At 41.7% G+C, this 19,482-nt stretch overlaps 2 protein-coding genes across 2 annotated transcripts in view; one reads left to right on the top strand and one right to left on the bottom strand.

Moving 5' to 3' along the window:
* The window catches only part of rfwd3 (ring finger and WD repeat domain 3), a 16,408-nt gene extending 6,639 nt beyond the window's left edge, over nucleotides 1-9,769 (bottom strand). The window contains 8 exon segments of the mRNA XM_080027874.1: nucleotides 449-686; nucleotides 1,158-1,272; nucleotides 1,768-1,859; nucleotides 3,816-4,007; nucleotides 4,256-4,311; nucleotides 4,939-5,210; nucleotides 7,106-7,344; nucleotides 9,617-9,769. Coding sequence (XP_079884000.1) covers nucleotides 449-686; nucleotides 1,158-1,272; nucleotides 1,768-1,859; nucleotides 3,816-4,007; nucleotides 4,256-4,311; nucleotides 4,939-5,210; nucleotides 7,106-7,341 — 1,201 coding nt within the window. The 5' untranslated portion in view covers nucleotides 7,342-7,344; nucleotides 9,617-9,769.
* A 120-nt stretch (nucleotides 9,770-9,889) lies between these two features.
* Nucleotides 9,890-16,511, top strand: LOC307250696 (mixed lineage kinase domain-like protein). The gene is made up of 12 exons (XM_080027856.1): nucleotides 9,890-9,949; nucleotides 11,126-11,479; nucleotides 12,351-12,435; nucleotides 12,775-12,831; nucleotides 13,135-13,306; nucleotides 13,557-13,657; nucleotides 14,141-14,276; nucleotides 14,605-14,689; nucleotides 14,803-14,945; nucleotides 15,127-15,176; nucleotides 15,361-15,501; nucleotides 16,001-16,511. Exons 2-12 carry the CDS (start codon nucleotides 11,132-11,134, stop codon nucleotides 16,045-16,047), a joined length of 1,365 nt encoding a protein of 454 aa, XP_079883982.1. The 5' UTR covers nucleotides 9,890-9,949; nucleotides 11,126-11,131; the 3' UTR covers nucleotides 16,048-16,511.
* The last annotated feature ends 2,971 nt before the right edge of the window (nucleotides 16,512-19,482 follow it).

Genomic DNA, 19,482 nt, shown 5'->3' with positions numbered 1-19,482 from the left:
GCTTCTGTTATTATTCGAAAGGGGTGGAGTTACCCAGGGAGTGTTGTATTCTAGAACTTTGTAGAACTTTCTTGATGATGTCATATTACACACTGCACCTTTAAGATGGCTGTGCGTCTCTCCAGGCACCAGTGTAAGACATTTGTCATTCAATACTTTAAAGGCCTTATTTTGAGAGATATTAAAATCAATGTTTATTTATTTTTTAAGGTCATTTTCCATGCTATATTTGACCGTTTTGAGACAGAGATGAAATGTGTCAGAGAGGGTAGTGACATGCAGAGAACGACCCGGGCTGGATTCTAACCCGGGTCTGCTGTGAAGAGGACTGAGACTCTATGGGAGGGGGGGGGGGGTCTAACCACTACACTACAAGCGCCCCCAATTCAATGCTTTTAAGACCCCATGAACCCTGTTAAAGTTAAAAAAAAAAGTGTGTGTGTCTCACCAGGCACCAGTGTGGAGTGTGGGGAGGGTTGTGTAGCCAGCAGACAGCTCATTGTCTCACAGTATGATAAGACCCTGGAGCCTCCAGCCTGAGACACCAGGACGGCCTTAGAGAAGCTGTACTGAGCCCCACGAGAAGCATCCGATCTCAGGGACGAGAGGGTCAGAGAGAGGGGGGTGGAACCAGAGACCGAGGAGGAGGAGCCTCTACCGGCCTGGGACATCAAGGCTCGAAGCTCCTAGAGAGAGACAGAGAGGGAGAGACAGGGACAGGGAGAGAGAGAGGGAGAGGGAGAGGGAGAGAGACAGAGAGACAGGGAGAGAGAGAGAGAGAGAGAGGGAGAGAGAGACAGAGAGAGAGAGACAGACAGACACACACAAAGAAAGGTTAACATGTGAAGATACCAACAGATAATCACTGGACAGACCTCAATCTATGAGCAAAATTATTAATATATTTTTTTAATGATTATTTTTGGGAATCTAAAATGCTCTATTGACAGCTTTGGAGAGACAGAGATGAAATGGGGCGGATATAAAAGCAAGAGGCAATAAGATATGAAAGCAAGAGGCAAGATCAAGGCACGATGTTATGATGTCCCAAGTGTAGCATACTGCATCCTAATCAGATTCTTTTTATGGTCAGATGTAGTATGTAGAATAGAGAAAATAAAGAGTATGCGATTGGGAACGCAGCGATAGTCTGGTACCTGCAGCTCCTGTTGTGCTTGTCCATATTTGTTGGTGACGACTTGAAGTTTGAGTTTAAACTGAGCGGATTCCAGTTCAGCTTTCCTCCTCAGAGACTGTTCCTGCTCCAGAGACCTTTATACACACACACACACACACACACACACACACACACACACACACACACACACACACACACACACACACACACACACACACACACACACACACACACACACACACACACACACACACACACACACACACACACACACACACACACACACACACACACACACACACACACACACACACAAAGAAATAAAGAGAGACACACACACAAGTTTTAGATGAATCTACCACATAGACACTTGAACAAGAAAACTCCAGTGTACAGCATTAGAGTATTTAAAGCTACTGCTAATTTCCAAATAAACGTCCCTAGGCACATTATCCACTTCTTTTTTTTAAAATATTTATTGGCTTTCCAAGGCTTTATTGTCATTGCAGAGACACAGAGATGAAATGTGTCATAGAGTGACTGAGCCTCTATGGGGGAGGGGGGGGCGTTACCCACTACACCACAAGCGACCCCCCCCCTAAATCAAAACAATCTTAACCATGACTGACCTCTTTAGACCCTCCTGCTCCGAGTTGTCCAGCGCTCTCAGTTTGGGAGCGTAGAGCAGAACGATGTCTGAACGTTTGGCCTTCTTGTTGCACTGAAGAGAAACACAAACAAATTAACATCAACTAACAACAATAACTAATAAAAAAAAATATTTTGATTTATGATGATATCATTTTTCAGTACTAAGAATTAAATGGGCGGCAGTGGCGAAGTGGTAGGGAGTTCGCCTCTGGAGTGCAGGGTCGGAGGTTCGATCCCCCGTCTCCCCGCCACATGTCGAAGTGTCCCTGGGCAAGACACTGAACCCCGAATTGCTCCCGATAGTTAGCTTAGTTAACTTAGTACCCTAGTGCTAAGCCTACCCTGCGTGGTAGCTGCTGCTATCGGTGTATGAATGTGTGTGTGACTGGGTGAATGTGTACAAAACAATGTAAAGCGCTTTGGGTCTGTGAATAACGGAGATAAAGCGCTATACAAGTCCATTTACCATTTACCATTAAATGCAGAGTTCAATTTTGTGAACTAACTGCAGGCTTAAAAATCGCTATTATAATATAATCAATGAGGTTTGTTTTCCCTCAATCTTCCCTTGGCCCAGCTGTCATGTTAATCCTAACTCTACATTTCACCATGTGTGATGTCACACATGGTAAAATGTATGGTTAGACAGTGAGACCATAAAACACTCTTTCTGCCTTTTCTCAGGCTAGGATGAACCGATTTCTAAAATGTTTGCACATTTATACTACATAGGAATAGGATCTCAGAGTTCAATACACCTTCATATTTCCAGCGGTGAAGTAGGTCTTGAATACACATTGCCTGTTGCGTAATGCATACCCCACACAGACACACACAAATTGTTATTGTAAACTTTGGAACAGCTTACCACACCATATTCGCTCATCTGAGTCTCTGGAAACCTTTAAAGAGGACCTATTATACTACTTTTCTGGTCTTAATTTCTAGTTTTACACTGCTATAGAGCAACCTGACACGAATCACATCACAAAAAACTATGTAGATTTTCGGGAAGCTCTTTCTCTTATTTTGGCGATCCAGCACGTCCTGTCAACACTTGAGTGTGTGTGCTTCGGCAATCTCCGCTCCCTCCGCCTGTGCATCGGCCATCTCCGCTACCCTCCCCCCCCCCTCTTGCAAACCCCACTCCGTTGTGATTGGTTACCTTCCTTCCGGAACACTTTCAGTGGCGGGAAGCGCGAGCATGGACCTATAAGGGCGCGAGGCAGACGCGAACAGGGAAGTGACAGCATTACCATACATGGAAACATCCACGTGGTCACATCACGAATTTTTATGCGACGTCACCAATTATGAAAGGGTAGACCGCTTTGAAGACGTGACTTCTCGACTGGCTAGAATAGTGTTTAGTGCTCTGCACAGACACCCCAGACGGTCAGCAGGGAATACGTCGAAATGCATGTAAGTCATTATTTGATAATTTAGTATGGTTAAGCATGACTATGAATCATCATAACAACGTTTATAGGTCATAAAAGTCAAAAAGCATCATAGGTCCTCTTTAAGTCCACTCTTAAAACTCACCTTTTTTCACAGGCTTTTACGTTTTAATGAATTGTTTTGTGTCATTGCTGTAAGTGTTTTTTAATGTGTGCTGTTGTATTTTAATTTATGTATTTTATGTAAAGCACTTTGGTGAATTTAGGTTCTTATAAGGTGCTATATAAATAAAAGTGACCTTGACCTTACTTATACTACATAGGATCTCAGAGTTCAATACACCTTCATATTTCCACCGGTGAAGTAGGTCTTTAATACACATTGCCCGTTGCTTAATGCATACCCCACACACACACACACACACACGCATACCCCACACACACACACACACACACACACACACACACACACACACACACACACACACACACACACACACACACACACACACACACACACACACACACACACACACACACACACACACACACACACACACACACACACACACACACACACACACACACACACACACACACACACACACACACACACTTTCTGTTACCTGTGGACATTTGGCGGCGGGTCCCTGAGCCTTGAGCCAGCGTGTGATGCAGGTGTAGCCGAACAGGTGTCCACAGCGCAGCGCAGACAGCCTGTGTTCCCCCGCGGTGGTCCAGGGCTCAAAGCAGATGGAACAGATGTCTCCCTCCCCCTCCTCTGGTGGAGAGGGACCCAATGGAGACACACGGGCAGGCTGGGATGGGACAGGGACAGAGGTTATTAGGGTTACTGCATTATTATTATTATTATTTTTTAATTATTATTATTTATTTATTTTAAGATTATTTTTTGACATTGTTATGCTTTATTTTGTTGACATTTTTATGCTTTTTAAAAAAAATATATATATATTATTTGTGGACATTTATATGCTTTCCCCCCTGGAAATCAATATGTTTTCCATTCAATCTGAATGAAATAGTGATGTGAAAAGGGTTTTACCTGGACAACTTGATTTTGAGCGTGTGTCCTTTCCCCGTCTGCAGCTGAACTGGAGTCTGAAAAATAACGTTCACATTCTTGAGTATCAGAAACACAATACACTGGCTGCGTTTCAAATCCCCAATACTTCCATACTATCTAGTAAGGTGGAAAAAGATTTAGTTTGTCCCAATATATGTGGTCAGATGCAGCATGCTGAAAAATACCCAGATGTCCTACTACATCCAGTGGTGATTTTTAGTGTTGAAACCAGCAGCTTTATGGAGGTTCTGACCCACAATCCACTGCAGTGAAAGTGACGTCACATGGACTGAGCCTCCCAGTGAAAACAACCGGAGATGAGACGGATAAATAAGCAAGAGGCAAGATCAAGGAGCGTTGTTAGGATGAAATAAATAAGTAAAAGTATGTCCCAATTATACTATACATACTGCATGCTAACTACATCCTTTTATGGTCAGCTGTACTAAGTAGAATAGAAAAAAATTATTCTGCACGCATGGAGAGTGTGTGAAAAAGACCCAATAAAGACTGCTTAGACTTACTGGTTGTAGCATTTTTTCTTAAGTTGAATTACGCCATCTTTCTTGTAATTATTCTTTTTAAATTTTTTATTCATGGATTTGGCCCAAAGTGACTCAAAAAACCCACTGAACACCATAGTAAACACTGCTGGTACTCACTGGTTGTAGCGTGTAGCTGTGGCCGTGTGCGTTGGGCTTGGGGTTGGCTGGATGCTGGACTAGCATTGGGCTGGTTTAGAGGCTCCACAGACCCCCCATCAGCCTGTCTTTCTATCCCCTCTCCCTCTGCCTCTCCCTCGGACTCGCTCACCTCCGTCGTGCTGCCAGACTGTGGTTCTCTGGAGCTAGCGGCCGGAGCGCGAAGCAGGAACTCAGGAAAACCTCTAGAGGGCGCCGCAGTTTGACTGGGGTAGTGCACTCTGAGGCCCTGTCTAAAGCAACAGACAGACACACACACACACACACACACAAAGAGAGAGAGAGACACACAGGGTTAGGACAACTATTTTAAAAAGGCATACTATGCAACTTTTTTTTCTTTTTTTCTAAATGCTTTTATCTTTGGACTTTTGGAAAACAAACACATAACTGAAAAGTGAACACACAAACAGACGGACAACATAATGTATGGCTATGGTAGTACACTCTGAGGCCCTGTTTCAACACAAACACTCACACTACCACTCACTCACTCACACACACACACACACACGCACGCGGGGTTAGGAGAACTATTTCAAGCAGTAATTTCTATCCTACACACAGTACGGACAGGTAGAGGATCTTGAGGAGATATTCACTGATTTTTACAAAAAGTCATTTTGACAACAAGCGTTCTCCAGAATCACTAGCCCCTTTTACACAGAGATTGCGGCATATTGACGGAACAACATCACTCCAATATGCCGGCTTTGCTTGCTTCTGTGTTATTTACACAGAACCAAGCAACGCCGGCCTGCTGGCGCATCAGTAGTCCCTTTTACACAGCGCTCCGGAATGAAAGAGGTGCTTGTAAACAGCGTCAGGTGTGACGTAAACATTTAGCGCCGCGCCGGTCAGCTGCTTTACAACAACAACAATGGCCGGTGAATTGAGAGCAGAAGTGCTGGAGCTTGCAGTAAGAGGGCCGTATTTTACTGTCCCCACGATGTGCCAGTTGATCTCGCTACGCGCTGAGTCCAACATCACTGGGACAGTTAACCAAACTGACTAAATCAATCCGACCGCTTCACCTCTGTGTGTGTGTGTGTGTGTGTGTGTGTGACAGGTTGGTTGTGAGCGAGTCTCTTTGTGAGGGCAGCGATCTGCCAATCAGACATACACATACACACAGTGTGTGAAGTCACGTTACTGTAGACAGAAATAAAGTGTGGATATACGCTTAGACTTAGGATAATAATAGCGGCGGCGGAATGTGTTAGCAAAACAGTAGCTCTGTGGCTAACAGCTGAGCCGGAGCCTTCAGTCAGCTGAAGCAGACAGTCTAGCGGGGCGAGCAGACTATTCCCCGTTACTAGGTCGACCTTCAAGCTGAACAAGAGCCCTCCGCTGCGCGTCGGGCTCCTGCTTCAGCTTGTCGGTCTTTATTTCTAGCAAGTGACCCGTTCGCTATACTTTATCCCTTACTTAGCCTAGCCTAGCTTTCCATTGTACAACTTCTCCTGGGCAGAAATAGACTCATACACTCTGCAAAATGAAGCGCGGGGGTTTGGATTGAGCAACGGACCTTATGATCAGCTAGATTATACACCGTTCCTTTTATTTGGTGATTTTTACGGGACATCAGGCCGCCGTGGTTAATGTTAAACACACGTCCTTCAACTGCTAACATGGTCGCATGTTTAGAACGTAGACTATGGAACGTCAAACGCCCCCCTGTTCCGCAACAACAAGCTGGAGCATTTAAACAGAGAGGCGGAACTGATCGTGTCGGGAATCTTACTACCCCCCGAGGTAGTAAAATTCCCGGAACGATCACTCGCACCCTTCTTCCCTCGTTCCGCAACTGTCGCATTTACACAGCTGGGGGGAGGGCCGAAAGGCCGGCATATTCCCGGCTTTCACTGGCTGTGTAAAAGGGGCTACTGACTACACCTTTAAAGAAGTGTATAGGTGTGTCTCTAACCTCTACTTCATACCTGAGTCCCCTAAGTGGATGACAACACACACACACACACACACACACACACACACACACACACACACACACACACACACACACACACACACACACACACACACACACACACACACACACACACACACACACACACACACACACACACACACACACACACACACACACACACACACACACACACACTACCTGAGTCTCCTCCTGCGCCTGGTGGTCTCTTGAGTTGAGGTGGTTGTGGCTGGAGCTCTACCCACCGCTCGCTGACTGAATGCCCAGGTAGCAGGCAGTCTGGGTGGGGCGCGAGACACCTCACCCTCCCCCTCCTCCTCATCCACCTCCGTGCTACTGCCAGAGTCTGAGATTATAACGTGTGGAGGGTCCGTGCGGTTGTTGTTGGCAGCTGAGTCCACTTCCATAGCCTCCATGATCTACACAAGGCAAGGCAAGTTTATTTATATAGCACAATTCAGACACAAGGCCATTCAAAGTGCTACAAGGATACAGCGTAAATAAATGGAACCTGGACCCCTGTAAAGTTGACCAGTTTAAAACGTTGCTGAAGACTCACTTTTGTTGCATTGACCTTTAACACAAGTTGAGACTTGACACTCCTCCCTTTTTCCCCTCATGTATCTTATATGTTGTTTTTGTATTGTATCTTGTGCAGCACTTTGGTCGACTGATGTTGTTTTTAAATGTGCTATAGAAATAAAGTTGACTTTGTAAAAAGGGACAGTGTAGAATTTATTGGCCTTTTTTTTGAAGAACAAAGTCAAAGTCAAATTTATTTCTATAGCAAATTTAAAAACAGTTGATCAAAGTGACCCTTTATTTATGCAGGTAAATCCCATTGAGACCGGAGACTCTTTTACAAGGGAGACCTGTTTTCCTTTCCCACGTTACCATTCCCACACACATTCATACACCGATAGCAGGCTAACTATCAACATTCACGCGAGGCAAGGTGGGTGAAGTGGGAATCGAACCGCCAACCCTTCGATCATTGGCCGACCTGCTCTACCACCTGAGCCAGTCGCCCAATACAAAACAACATATATAAGATACATGAAAATAAACAACAAAATAAAACGGAGGAGTGTCATAAGCTCAACTTGTATTAAAGGCCAATGCAAAAAAAGTGAGTCTTCAGCACAGAACAGACTTGGTAGAAAATGGACTATAATATTGAAAAGAAGATTTTAATTAAACCTGCAGTGTGTAGAATTTTGGGTTTTATTTCCTAGCAGATTTTGTAGAAAGTAATTATGACATCCATACGTACATTTAATTTAGTGCATAATAGCTGAATTTTTTTTTTTTAATTATTATTTTTTCCCTTAGAAAGGATCTCATATATGTCCATATTTCGGCATATTTTGGACCAAGGCCTAGTGCCGCCATCTTGAAAGTGTCATAGTTGGAATGTCATCAGGTGCATTGTTTAAAATTTAGAATTGTTCTTTTCCTTGAAGGCCACTGTAGCTTCTGTTATTATTCTAAAGGGGTGGGGTTACCCAGGGAGCGTTGCATTCTAGAACTTTGTAGAACTTTCTTGATGATGTCATATTACACACTGCAACTTTAAGTGTGTAATAATCGCTTGAAAATAAAATTAGTTTTTCCTTAGAATGAACCCTTTAATATCGGAATATTAAGAATAATTCAATGCTCCCTTGGTAACCACCAACTTTGGAATAATAACAGAAGCTACAGTGGCCTTCAAGGACAAAAAGCTAGTAACTAAAGATGGCATCATCCACCACTGCCTCAAGTCTTTCCACAATATCAAGTGATGAGGTGAAGATGTATTTAGTTATTTATTTATTCTATAGTACTTCTTCTTGGTCTTCCAACAGGTGCATTTCCCCAGGACGCCCACTATATAAAACGAAGTGTCAAATATTGTTTATGACAGTATGATATTTTGTTTTTTGTATGCTGTGTCACTTTAACTTATTTCACGAATCATAAATTATCCCATGGGGTAATATGGGGATTAAATAAAAATTTGAAATCGAGGGTTTTTTTTTTCTGGGATGATCTAGTCTAGAGTTGTCTAGTTTTGGGTTAAGGATTTACAATTTAGGATATTATATACGTGTCAAAAAGCAGTACAATCTCTCTCTCTCTTTTTTTAGCATTTACAACTATAAGCGTCTTTGAGTGCCTTGAAAAGCGCTATATAAATCCAATCCATTATTGTTATTATTTAATTGTCAGCCTTTCAAAAAACCTATTCTCACCTAAACTTTGCTGCACAAATCTGCTACAGGTAGTGAAGTTACACAACAATGCTGGTTGTATAACTTCACTACCTCACCACACACGTATATTGATATCGCTCCATGCAACCTCCCCAACAAAACACCTCAACATTGATTGATAATATGTATTGATCTTACTATCCGTGATGTCGGCTACATAGCGGTGAATCCTGCGGGAACACGTGTTGCGTTCTACGGCTACGCACAGAACTAGAGACCGTGGTCGCAGTGAGGCCTCCAAGAAAAACATGGAGCTAAGAGCAGCCGTTTCTGTTCAGTTTGAACTATAGTGCATTCAAATGATTTAATTAAGCTTCTTATATGTATATGTGGCGTTATATAATCTCACATGACAGCTAATAAATGATGGGATTCGTTGTTGTTATCGCTTGGTAACCATTTGTTACCTGATTTGCTAACGGGTAGAAGCGCTTACCTGTGTGGAAGCGATGGTTTAGCAGCCTCCGGTGGCGCTCCAGTAGACCGTGCAAAGTAACAACATGTCCCCCGAATAAAGCTACTCAAGTCGGGGTAAAACGTGGAGGTTTACACCCTTTAAACCCTTGAACCATGGACCTAACAAGCCAGCGGTAGGTTCTGAGCAGTGACTCCCGCGGTTGGAGCTCGAATCTCCCGGCGCCAGTTCCGCTCAGCCCGCCCCCTTCCGACGCTACGTCACCGGCGAAGATCGCGCACCTCATATCGTGCAGGCTCCTCAGATCGTGTAGTGACAGGCACATTTGGATTCACACGGGCTGACCGTCAACAGGTAAAAAAATGTTTTTAAAACGCTAATTCTTTGATACTGCTGCTGTCCTATGTCATTTTATTTTAATTTTTCAGATAAACGTTCTTTGGTTTATTTTGCTCCAACATTTTATGGGAGACAGATAATGCCTTAAAATGAAATTATGTGAAAAAAAAAATACGTTCACAGAGACGTAAACGAAAGAAATTTGTGGTTAAAATATGTTTTAGATGAATTTTGAACAAACTGTGAACCATTTTTTTCATGAATCACTTATGTCTGGCGAACTCACTACGGCAATCGGCCTACAGGCATCAGGTCCAACCTGTTTCAAGGCTTCTGAAGAAGTAGAATTGTTTGGGTGTGTGGTTCCAAGGAAGAGAAGGAATGTGCTAGGTATGATGGTATGATTGATGGTGCATACAATAAACAAAGCACTGCAATGTCAAGATTGTTAATAGATAATAGAAAAGTCATGTGTGGGTGAGAGTATGTTAAGTCACTTTATTAGTCAATGGCTAAAAAGATATTCATCTTTTCTCATCTCCCCACTGAAGTTCCCACACTCCAGAGGGGGTCCTCACACAGGGTCAGCATAGTACAGCGCCCCTGGAGCAGTTTGGGGTTAAGTGTCTTGCTCAAGGACACAATGGTAGAAATAGTGGGCACCGTAGATGTAATAACAGCAGCCACCACTAGTTTTAACACCCTCCTGTCCGGTGCTGGGGATCCAACCAGAGACCTCATGGTTACTGGGAGGAGGAATCAGAGACCTCATGGTTACTGGGAGGAGGAACCAGAGACCTCATGGTTACTGGGAGGAGGAATCAGAGACCTCATGGTTACTGGGAGGAGGAACCAGAGACCTCATGGTTACTGGGAGGAACCAGAGACCTCATGGTTACTGGGAGGATGAACCAGAGACCTCATGGTTACTGGGAGGAGGAACCAGAGACCTCATGGTTACTGGGAGGAGGAACCAGAGACCTCATGGTTACTGGGAGTAACCAGAGACCTCCGTCGATCACTTTTTTTTTTTTTTTTTTTTTTACAAAATGGTATTTCTATTTTTAACTTCTACCACCTCTGCCATAAAGTCAGCTCAGTTCAATTTGGTTGAGGTGATGTAACTGAACTATTTCATATTTAGATTTGATCATTCCCTAATCAGCTATAACGTTCTCTCTGTGTCTCCAGTCAATCATGGGCCTCACTTCAATCCTCCTGAAAATCGCTAAAGAGATCTACAAGGTTGTGAAGAAGGTGAAAGCCAACAAGAAGCGATGTCTACGTGTTTCTAAGCGGGTTGAAGACCTGATGCCCTTGGTGGAGGCCATCCAACAGCGAGGGCAAATCTCTGCCGTAGTAGAAACATGTCTCAAGGAACTTCAGATCACTCTTGAATCAGCGCTTGACGTCCTGAAAATTTACGAATCGGAACGAATCGATTGGACGAAACGGATTCTGAAGTGCGGCAAGTACGGCAGCGAGTTCATCGGTCTGAACGATCGGCTCAATGATGCCTTCCAGGTGCTGAGCTTAGCTCTGCAGGTATACTCACTTTACATTTATTTAAATAATGTCTCTCATGTTGCAATTTTTTTTTTCTAGATATTTTTTGTGGCATTTTCAAGCTTTATTAGACAGTACAGAGTTGAAATGGGGAGACAGAGAGAGAGAGAGAGAGAGAGAGAGAGAGAGAGAGAGAGAGAGGGGGATGACCTGCAGTACAGGTCCACGGGGTCGGATTTGAACCCGCAACCACTGCAACGAAGGCCGAAGCCAATATGGTACACGGCACGCTCTATCCACTACGCCACCGGAGCACCCCTCATGTTGCAAATTTCAAATACTTAATTTTTTCTATACCGTTTTGTTTTGCCTTACCTTTTGCACATTTAGAATGTATTTATTATATATACAGTATTACCTATTTAATTTTATTTGAAAATAAACAACATTTCAATTCCTCTGTATGTCTGGCACATACAGGGTTTTTCCTGGCTCAGAATGGGCCTTTGGGGGTGAGAACAGGGAACAACTTTTTTGGGGTTGCGACTGCAACAGTAAAGGCGAAAAGTTTGTGCATTTTATTGGGTTGAGAAAGGGGAGTTTTAATGATCAATGGTTTATAACGATTATTTTGTTTTCATGATCGAGGGAAGCAGTTATATAAATTGAAATGCAATCAATCGCCCAGCACTACAGGAAGGATGACTTGTATTTGGCTGAACTAGAAACACATTTGGAGAAGTTTTAAATAGCTGAATATATTCTGAATTTTTATCATTTTGGCGCTGATGATTTCCCTTTGGGGGAGGAATAAAACCACTTTGGGGGGCGCCAAAAATGTCTCTATGCAGGACAAACCCTTGCACATATTGTAGAAATTGACAATAAAGCGAATTTGACTTTTTTGCAGGTGGAGCATAGCAACGTATTATTGGAACAGAGAGCGCAAGAGGATGAGGTGGACCGCATGGAGGACAACCAAGAGCTGCAGAAAAGTGAGGGGGTTAGGAGTTTAGCTGGATCTTCACAAGTATAGACCTGTGTGTGTGTGTGTGTGTGTGTGTGTGTGTGTGTGTGTGTGTGTGTGTGTGTGTGTGTGTGTGTGTGTGTGTGTGTGTGTGTGTGTGTGTGTGTGTGTGTGTGTGTGTGTGTTTCTGACTTAAAAGTTGAGTCAGCAATTCTGGAGAAAGCTTGCTGTGAAAATCACTTTGTCGAAAATCAGTGAATATCTCCTCACAATCTGCTACTTGTCCACCCACAGTGTGTAAAAGTAACGGATCGTATGGAGATATTCACTGATTTTGACAGACCATCCATCTTTGTTTTTTCCTCAGTGCTCGAGCAGCAATTCGATCAGGTCAAAATCCAACTGGACACTGTCATTGAGATGTGTGAGTAGACTGAATTATTTTGTTGGATATTTGTTTAAGAGAACCTATTATGCTATTTTTGTGGTTCAAACTGGCATTGCAGTTCAGTCTTTCTGTGAAAACAAAAAAAAAACGACCCCTTTGGACAAAATTGTCCCCCATGAATGATCATCGGAGGAAAATTGAGAATGCTTCAAAAATATTTAAAAGTTCCTCGTAGCACCTTTAAACTGAACAAGAACAAGATTTCAACAAGTTTTAATAATACTAGTTGAACCAAACTAAAACATAACTTGTTGTTGTTGTGACCATGTGTTTTTACAGTGAATAAGCCCAGTGCTACTGCTGAAGCCATTCGGATGATCAAACTAGAAGAGCTGAAGTTTGACCATCCCAAAGAGCCCTTCATGACATCACCCACCTCAGAGGTCTACAAAGGAGAGTACCATGGATTCCCTGTGGCCATCAAGAGATACATCGGACCTGTGAACCCAGAGTCAGTATTACACATTTCAGGACAAACAAACAAACAAATAAATAAATAATACAATTAAAAATCAATAAATTAATGCAGACATTAACGATCAAGAATTATAATCCAGTAATATATAACATTCTGAGTACTAAAAGAGATTTAAATGGATTTTGATGCGATTTTGATGGTTATATTTTGTACTTTTGGATCAAATTAAATGCAGGACATTTCCTTGTATCTTCTCATAAGTATGTGACCTATTAATTGTCAGGGAGGTGCGGACTGTTTTCAATAAGGAAGTTGAAACCATGAGGCGGTTTGAGTCGCCCAACATCCTGCGAATGTTTGGCATCTGTGTCAAGGATGAAGAGGGTGAGTGGATCACAGAGTATCAGACCAATATTAATGTCATGTGACAATATATTACATTTATCTGCCAGTTTTGACATTTTTTTATTATATCTTAAATGCAATCTAAAAGATGTCTTATGTATTAATTTTTAATGTATTGTTATGCCACTGTTAAAGTAGCTACGAGGAACTTTTAAATATTTCTGAAACAGTCAAATGTTTCCTCTGATGATAATAAATGACATACACAGCAAACGAGACCATCAGTGCAAAGAATGCTATTTTTATATAGTTTTCTCTTAATTCCTCTGTCATGGTTATATACGCTCACCCAGGAACAACAGCTGACATAGTAAAAACACTACCGCTTTTGTCCAAAGGGGGGCGCAAGAATGAACACAAACGGAAAGTTCCTCAGACCACCTTTAAGCACTTTGAATTGCCTTGTGTCTGAATTGTGTCTGCATGAATACACTTGCCTTTCCTTATGTTTCCTCATGCCAGGACCCAACCCTCAGTTCCTCATCATCATGGAGTACTGTGAGAAGGGAAGCCTCCGACAGGTTCTGGACTCTAAATGTAATCTGCCCTGGCCCAGGAAAGCTCGTATGTGTCTGGACGCAGCACAGGGGCTGTACCGGTCAGTCTGATACGATTGATTGATTGATTGATTGATTGATTGATTGATTGATTGATTGATTGATTGATTGATTGATTGATTGATTGATTGATTGATTATGTCAGAGCCATATTCAGGTTGTCAATTTATGTTGTACTGTGTCGTCCACTAAGTGTCGCTGCCCTACTGCCATTCTCGTTCTCGTTTGCTGTTACATGTTCATGATGGGGATCAATTTTTACTATTTCAGAAATATTTAAAAGTTCCTCGTAGCACCTTTAAGTACTGTCTGAATGACATATTGTTTATGATTGAATAACTATTGTGTTGATTATCACTCTTCTCTTAGACTGCATCAGACTGAAGTCAAATCTAAGGTTCATGGATGCATCAACAGCAGCAAGTTCCTGGTGGCTGAAGGCTACACAGTCAAGGTACTTACTAAGCCCAGTGCATGCTGGGACTTCTTGGTGTCTCATTGTGGGATTTGAAGGCTTTATTGTAGCATAGCATATAATTTAATTTAATTTCTTATTTATTTTTTCAGCTGGGAGGGTTTGAGCTGGCACAAACGGAAACTTCACTGAAAAAGTCGCCAAATAAAAAAGAGGTCATGTCTCTCTGCTACACATCTCCTGAGGCGCTCGGCAACATCAACCAAGGCTACAGCAAAGAGTGTGAGATGTACAGGTCTGTTTACACACATCACACAAGTGTAATTTACATCCTCAACCATGATTAGTTCCAAAACCTGTTAGTGAAGTCAGAAACTCATGTGGGGACACCCAGTTGTTTAACTGAGATTTAAGGAGAGACAGATGTGAAAACCAAAAAATTTGATTAAATATAAATTTGAAATGTTGTCTTTCAGCTTTGGAATCGTCCTGTGGGAAATTGTGACGTGTGAGAAACCTTTTAAAGGTTTGTATCAACATCCAACTCTGAATTACTGCAATAAAGTCCTCCTCACCTTAAAGAAAATGGATACAATTGATTTTTATTTGCATGAATATAACGAAGCTAGAGTTTTACTCAATTTGTTCTTGACGGAGAACTTTGAATGGCTCTACGCTTGTTTGTGAATTTGTTCCCGGTTTCTTTGCAGGTTTGTCAGATAAGGAAATCTATCAGAAAGTTTGCAAGGAGCAGTTTAAGGAGCCGCTCCCTGAAGGCTGTCCTGAACCACTGGGACAACTGATCAACGACTGTCGGGCCTATGACGGCTTCCAGAGGCCGTCTGCTGGAGGTAAACTAGGCCTACAGTCGCACATTTAAACAATTTCTTCAGTTTATGTCATATTGCACATAGTGTAAATAATGTTCCTCAAATTGCACATATCAATCATTTACTATATTCTATACTGTTTTGTTTTGCCTTAACTTTTGCACTATTTAGAATGTATTTATTGTTATATATTACTTTTACTATTTAATTATGTTGTTCTTACTGCACCGTGGGTCGGATAGAAACGCAATTTTCGATACCTTTGTATGTCTGGCACATATTGAAGAAATTGACAACAAAGTGACTTTTACTTTTAAATATCTGCCGTTTCTGCTACACTGACTTCCAAATGAGTCAACAGGTTTCACTGGATAATTTAATCAGAAAAAAACTCTGAGTAAAATAAAATCAATGAGAGCTGCACTTTGAATGGCCTTTGTGTCTGAATGCTGCTATGCAATATACAGTATAGCATACAATAATATAGCTGATTAACGCGGCCTTCTTTTCTCTTGTACAGTGCTGGTGGATAAACTACGCAGCGTTGTGGCTAAACTGGAGGATTAACAACAACTCTACTCATCAAAGTGGCCTGAAACATGATGACAACAATCTATATAATCAATCATATAATCTATAGTGCAACAATTTTAAAGGTTTTCAAGGCATAAAAAGCCAAAAGTTTGTGATTGTGTTTACGGTTACTCTTGATTAAGTGTCTTATGTTGAAACCACAGACTTGTTGTCAAAAATCAACCTTTTCTGTGTATATTAACAAACGTAAATATCATGCTTCCCATTTAACGACATAGACGCAATCAATTCCTATGAATAAAAAAAAATATTATGGAATGCAAAGGTGTATAATAGACATTTAGATGATGTTATAACTCCATCATCAATGTTGTAATGTTAACGTTCGCTAGCTAAGCTAAAGTTGTAATCAATGGTAGTGTATTAGCTTGGCATGCAAATGGGGCATAGGCTATACTAAAATGTGTAATAACTTGAAAATAAATCATAGCTTCAATGAAAAAAATATTGACATATATCTTCTTTTTTTTACCGTTAATTATTGTCACTGTTTTAATCATTTGAGTCATTTTTACTAGTATGAAAATGTCATGCTAACAGAACAACTTGGGCCAAATCTGAATCATAGACATTTTCCGAATTTCCCATTCATATTGGCTAAATACTTTGGAGGGCTGTTCATGTGCTCATAACACATAGCCTACATACAGTATTACTATTTCATGTGAAGATAGCAGCATTCAACACTAGCGCTGAGGATTGTTATAACTCCGTTTTATCACACAAAAATGTCTCCATCTATTTGTACTACCATGGTTTGAATAGGGGGGGGGGGGGGGGGGGCGCTACCATACCAGTACCACTATATTAAGACCTGGTAGCCCCCCATAAGAGGAGGGTACTCTTTTAAACATTTAATATCCTTTTCACATGTATTTGTGACTATTAGCCTAAAATATGTTGACTTGTCATATTCATGCCAGTTAGCATCCAGTAATCCATTTTCAGACACCCCTATGGTGGACCGTTCCATTACTACGCCACTTCACTGTCTCGTGCGGTCTTCTCGTCTTTGTAGTTCTGTTTACGCGGGAGATCAGCAACAACAACAAGAAGAAGGAAAGTCAAGGCAAGTTTATTCATTTAGCACGATTCAGACACAACAATACCATTCAAAATGCTTCACAGGGGCATGAAATACATCAAGATAAGCTACGTTTGTGATAAATGTGCGCGCGGAGTTAAATAACGAGTGATATAGGCCTACAGTGAAGTGAGAATTGGAGTGATAAATTGTCTGGTGAAATGATAAAAAAAGCAACAACAACAAAAAAAACAGTGCTAATCAACTCAATTGGCATTATTGTTTATGTCCGAAGTTCGATTTGTGTGCATTAACCTATGGCTACCTGGTTGTTCACATTCACGAATCAACATTTTAAGCTATAACTTTAGTTAGCTGTAGCCTACTGTCTGACGATACACAAACGTGTCGGATTAAATGGCAAGCTCTTTTATATCAACTTTCCTTCACAGTGATTGTCATCATGAGCATGAAGAGGAAGGATAGAAATTCGGCAGTTTTTTCAGCCAACAAGAAAAGTAAGTGATAGCAAACAGGTACGAGCGAGTAGGCTATTGGGGCCAATAGTCGTAATATTGAGAATGGTGAGAATCAAGTCCTTATTTTGGACTGTGTGTAAGTTTAGAAATAACGTCTTTTCCCCGGCATTATAATGAGGAACATCTTGTGAAGTTATAACCTAGCTTACTTTTTTCACAAATAAGTGAATCCTTAATATTTTGGAACTTCAGCACATCACCACTAGGCCTTTCACACCAAAATGAACCAAGAGTCAGTTCCAGGCTGGTGTTGGGGTCAGTTCAAAACTGGTTACAGCCTTATCCCAGTTATGAACCGGTTGGTTTCACATCGACCGGAGACAGCCATGGAGCAGGCAAGAGAGCAACGTCATGACGTCACTGTAAACGTGTGTGTACGTCACCCGACGCCGCTGCTCTTGTGGCTAACGCTAAAGCTACCGCTAGCTTTAAGCACAACAACAGCGGCGAATACGTCTTATTTTTACACTTGTTGGCTCTCGCTTTGCTTTCTTAAGCAAACAGGACCCATACAGCGTATTCTCGCCGGTCAATTTGATCGCTACGTTCGGTAATTATGTTATGTTTACGTCTCGTAGTAGCGGTGTTTTTAAATATGGCGGGCATGAGGTTTGAGTTGCTCTGGTTGGTCAGGATAATCCCTCCCCCAACCGTTCGCGCAAGCAGTTCTTATCAAACCCTGCTCAATCCTGGGGTATGAGTTCCCCCAGTTTTTACGGCCCGGAGCAGGCTCTCTGGCGGTGTGAAACCAAAACACTGGCTCTAACTCCGAACAAGCCCAGAACTAGCTCCGATTTTGCGGCGGTGTGAAAGGCCTACACGTTAGCATGAATTGCTGTTGACTGTGTCTGGAACTGACGACACCCAAGACAAACAATGCTGCCGTTAGACTGCGCTGACCCTTGATTTCTAGGTTACCGGTAATATATTTAGTTTAGCTAATTGTTTTATTTTTCAGTAAGTAAAACTATGACGTTGTTTGAGGATTTTAGATTTTTTAAAATGTTATTATCTTCCTTGACGTGGCCGTTTATGATTATTAGGTTTTTTAAGGTGAGTGAGAAAATGTTCAAACATTGATGGTTAAAGGTGGAGTCAGTGATTCTGGAGAACGCCTGTTGTCAATATCACTTTTAGTCAAAATTATTGAACATCTCCTAGCGATCTGCTTCCTTTAAGTACTATATGTGTGCATTGACAAAAGTTTTAATGCACGGTTTAGGCTTAGTAAAGGCATGATGTTGTTATCTACAGTGGCATTTTTTTCCAAAGCATACAGGTAGCTTATCATGAAGAGATATTCACTGATTTTTACAGAGTGATTTTGACAACATGCGTTCTCCAGAATCGCTTTACGAGACTTCATAATCACACGACAACAGTCTAATCTCAATGTCCCTCTGTTGAATGTAATGTAATGTGCTTTATTTATACAGCCCTTTACAACAGTCCTTTCGGTGTACCAAAGTGCTTTACAAGAGAGAATAAATAAAAACTATTTAAAAAACAAAAATTAAAAATACATCAAAATCAAATAAGATAAAATACGACAAGATAAAATCAAATAAGATAAAATCAAATAAGATAAAATCAAATAAGATCAAATAAGATCAAAGTGTCATCACACTACTGTGTATTAAAAGCCATCCTGAACAAATAAGTTTTTAGCTTGGATTTAAAGAGGCCCAGGTCAGAGATAAGACACATGTCAGTGGGGAGCTTATTCCAGAGCCTGGGGGCAGCAACAGAAAAGGCTCGGTCACCCCAGTGCTTGTATCTTGACCTGGGCACTTCCAGCAACAGTTGATCGGTGGACCTTAGGGCTCGACCAGGATTTCGGATGGT

This window comes from Ammodytes marinus, assembly GCF_949987685.1.
Source record: "Ammodytes marinus genome assembly, chromosome: 5".
In the NCBI taxonomy this organism is placed as follows: Eukaryota; Metazoa; Chordata; class Actinopteri; order Uranoscopiformes; family Ammodytidae; genus Ammodytes; species Ammodytes marinus.
Note: the sequence above shows the minus strand (reverse complement) of the source record. Positions and strands in the feature narration are given on the sequence as shown.

Coding starts and splice junctions, on each gene's coding strand:
- LOC307250696 (XM_080027856.1), top strand. CDS start 11,132: ATGGGCCTCACTTCAATCCTCCTGAAAATCGCTAAAGAGATCTACAAG. Junction 11,480..12,350: donor TGCTGAGCTTAGCTCTGCAG/GTATACTCACTT, acceptor ACTTTTTTGCAG/GTGGAGCATAGCAACGTATT. Junction 13,658..14,140: donor CTGTGTCAAGGATGAAGAGG/GTGAGTGGATCA, acceptor TCCTCATGCCAG/GACCCAACCCTCAGTTCCTC.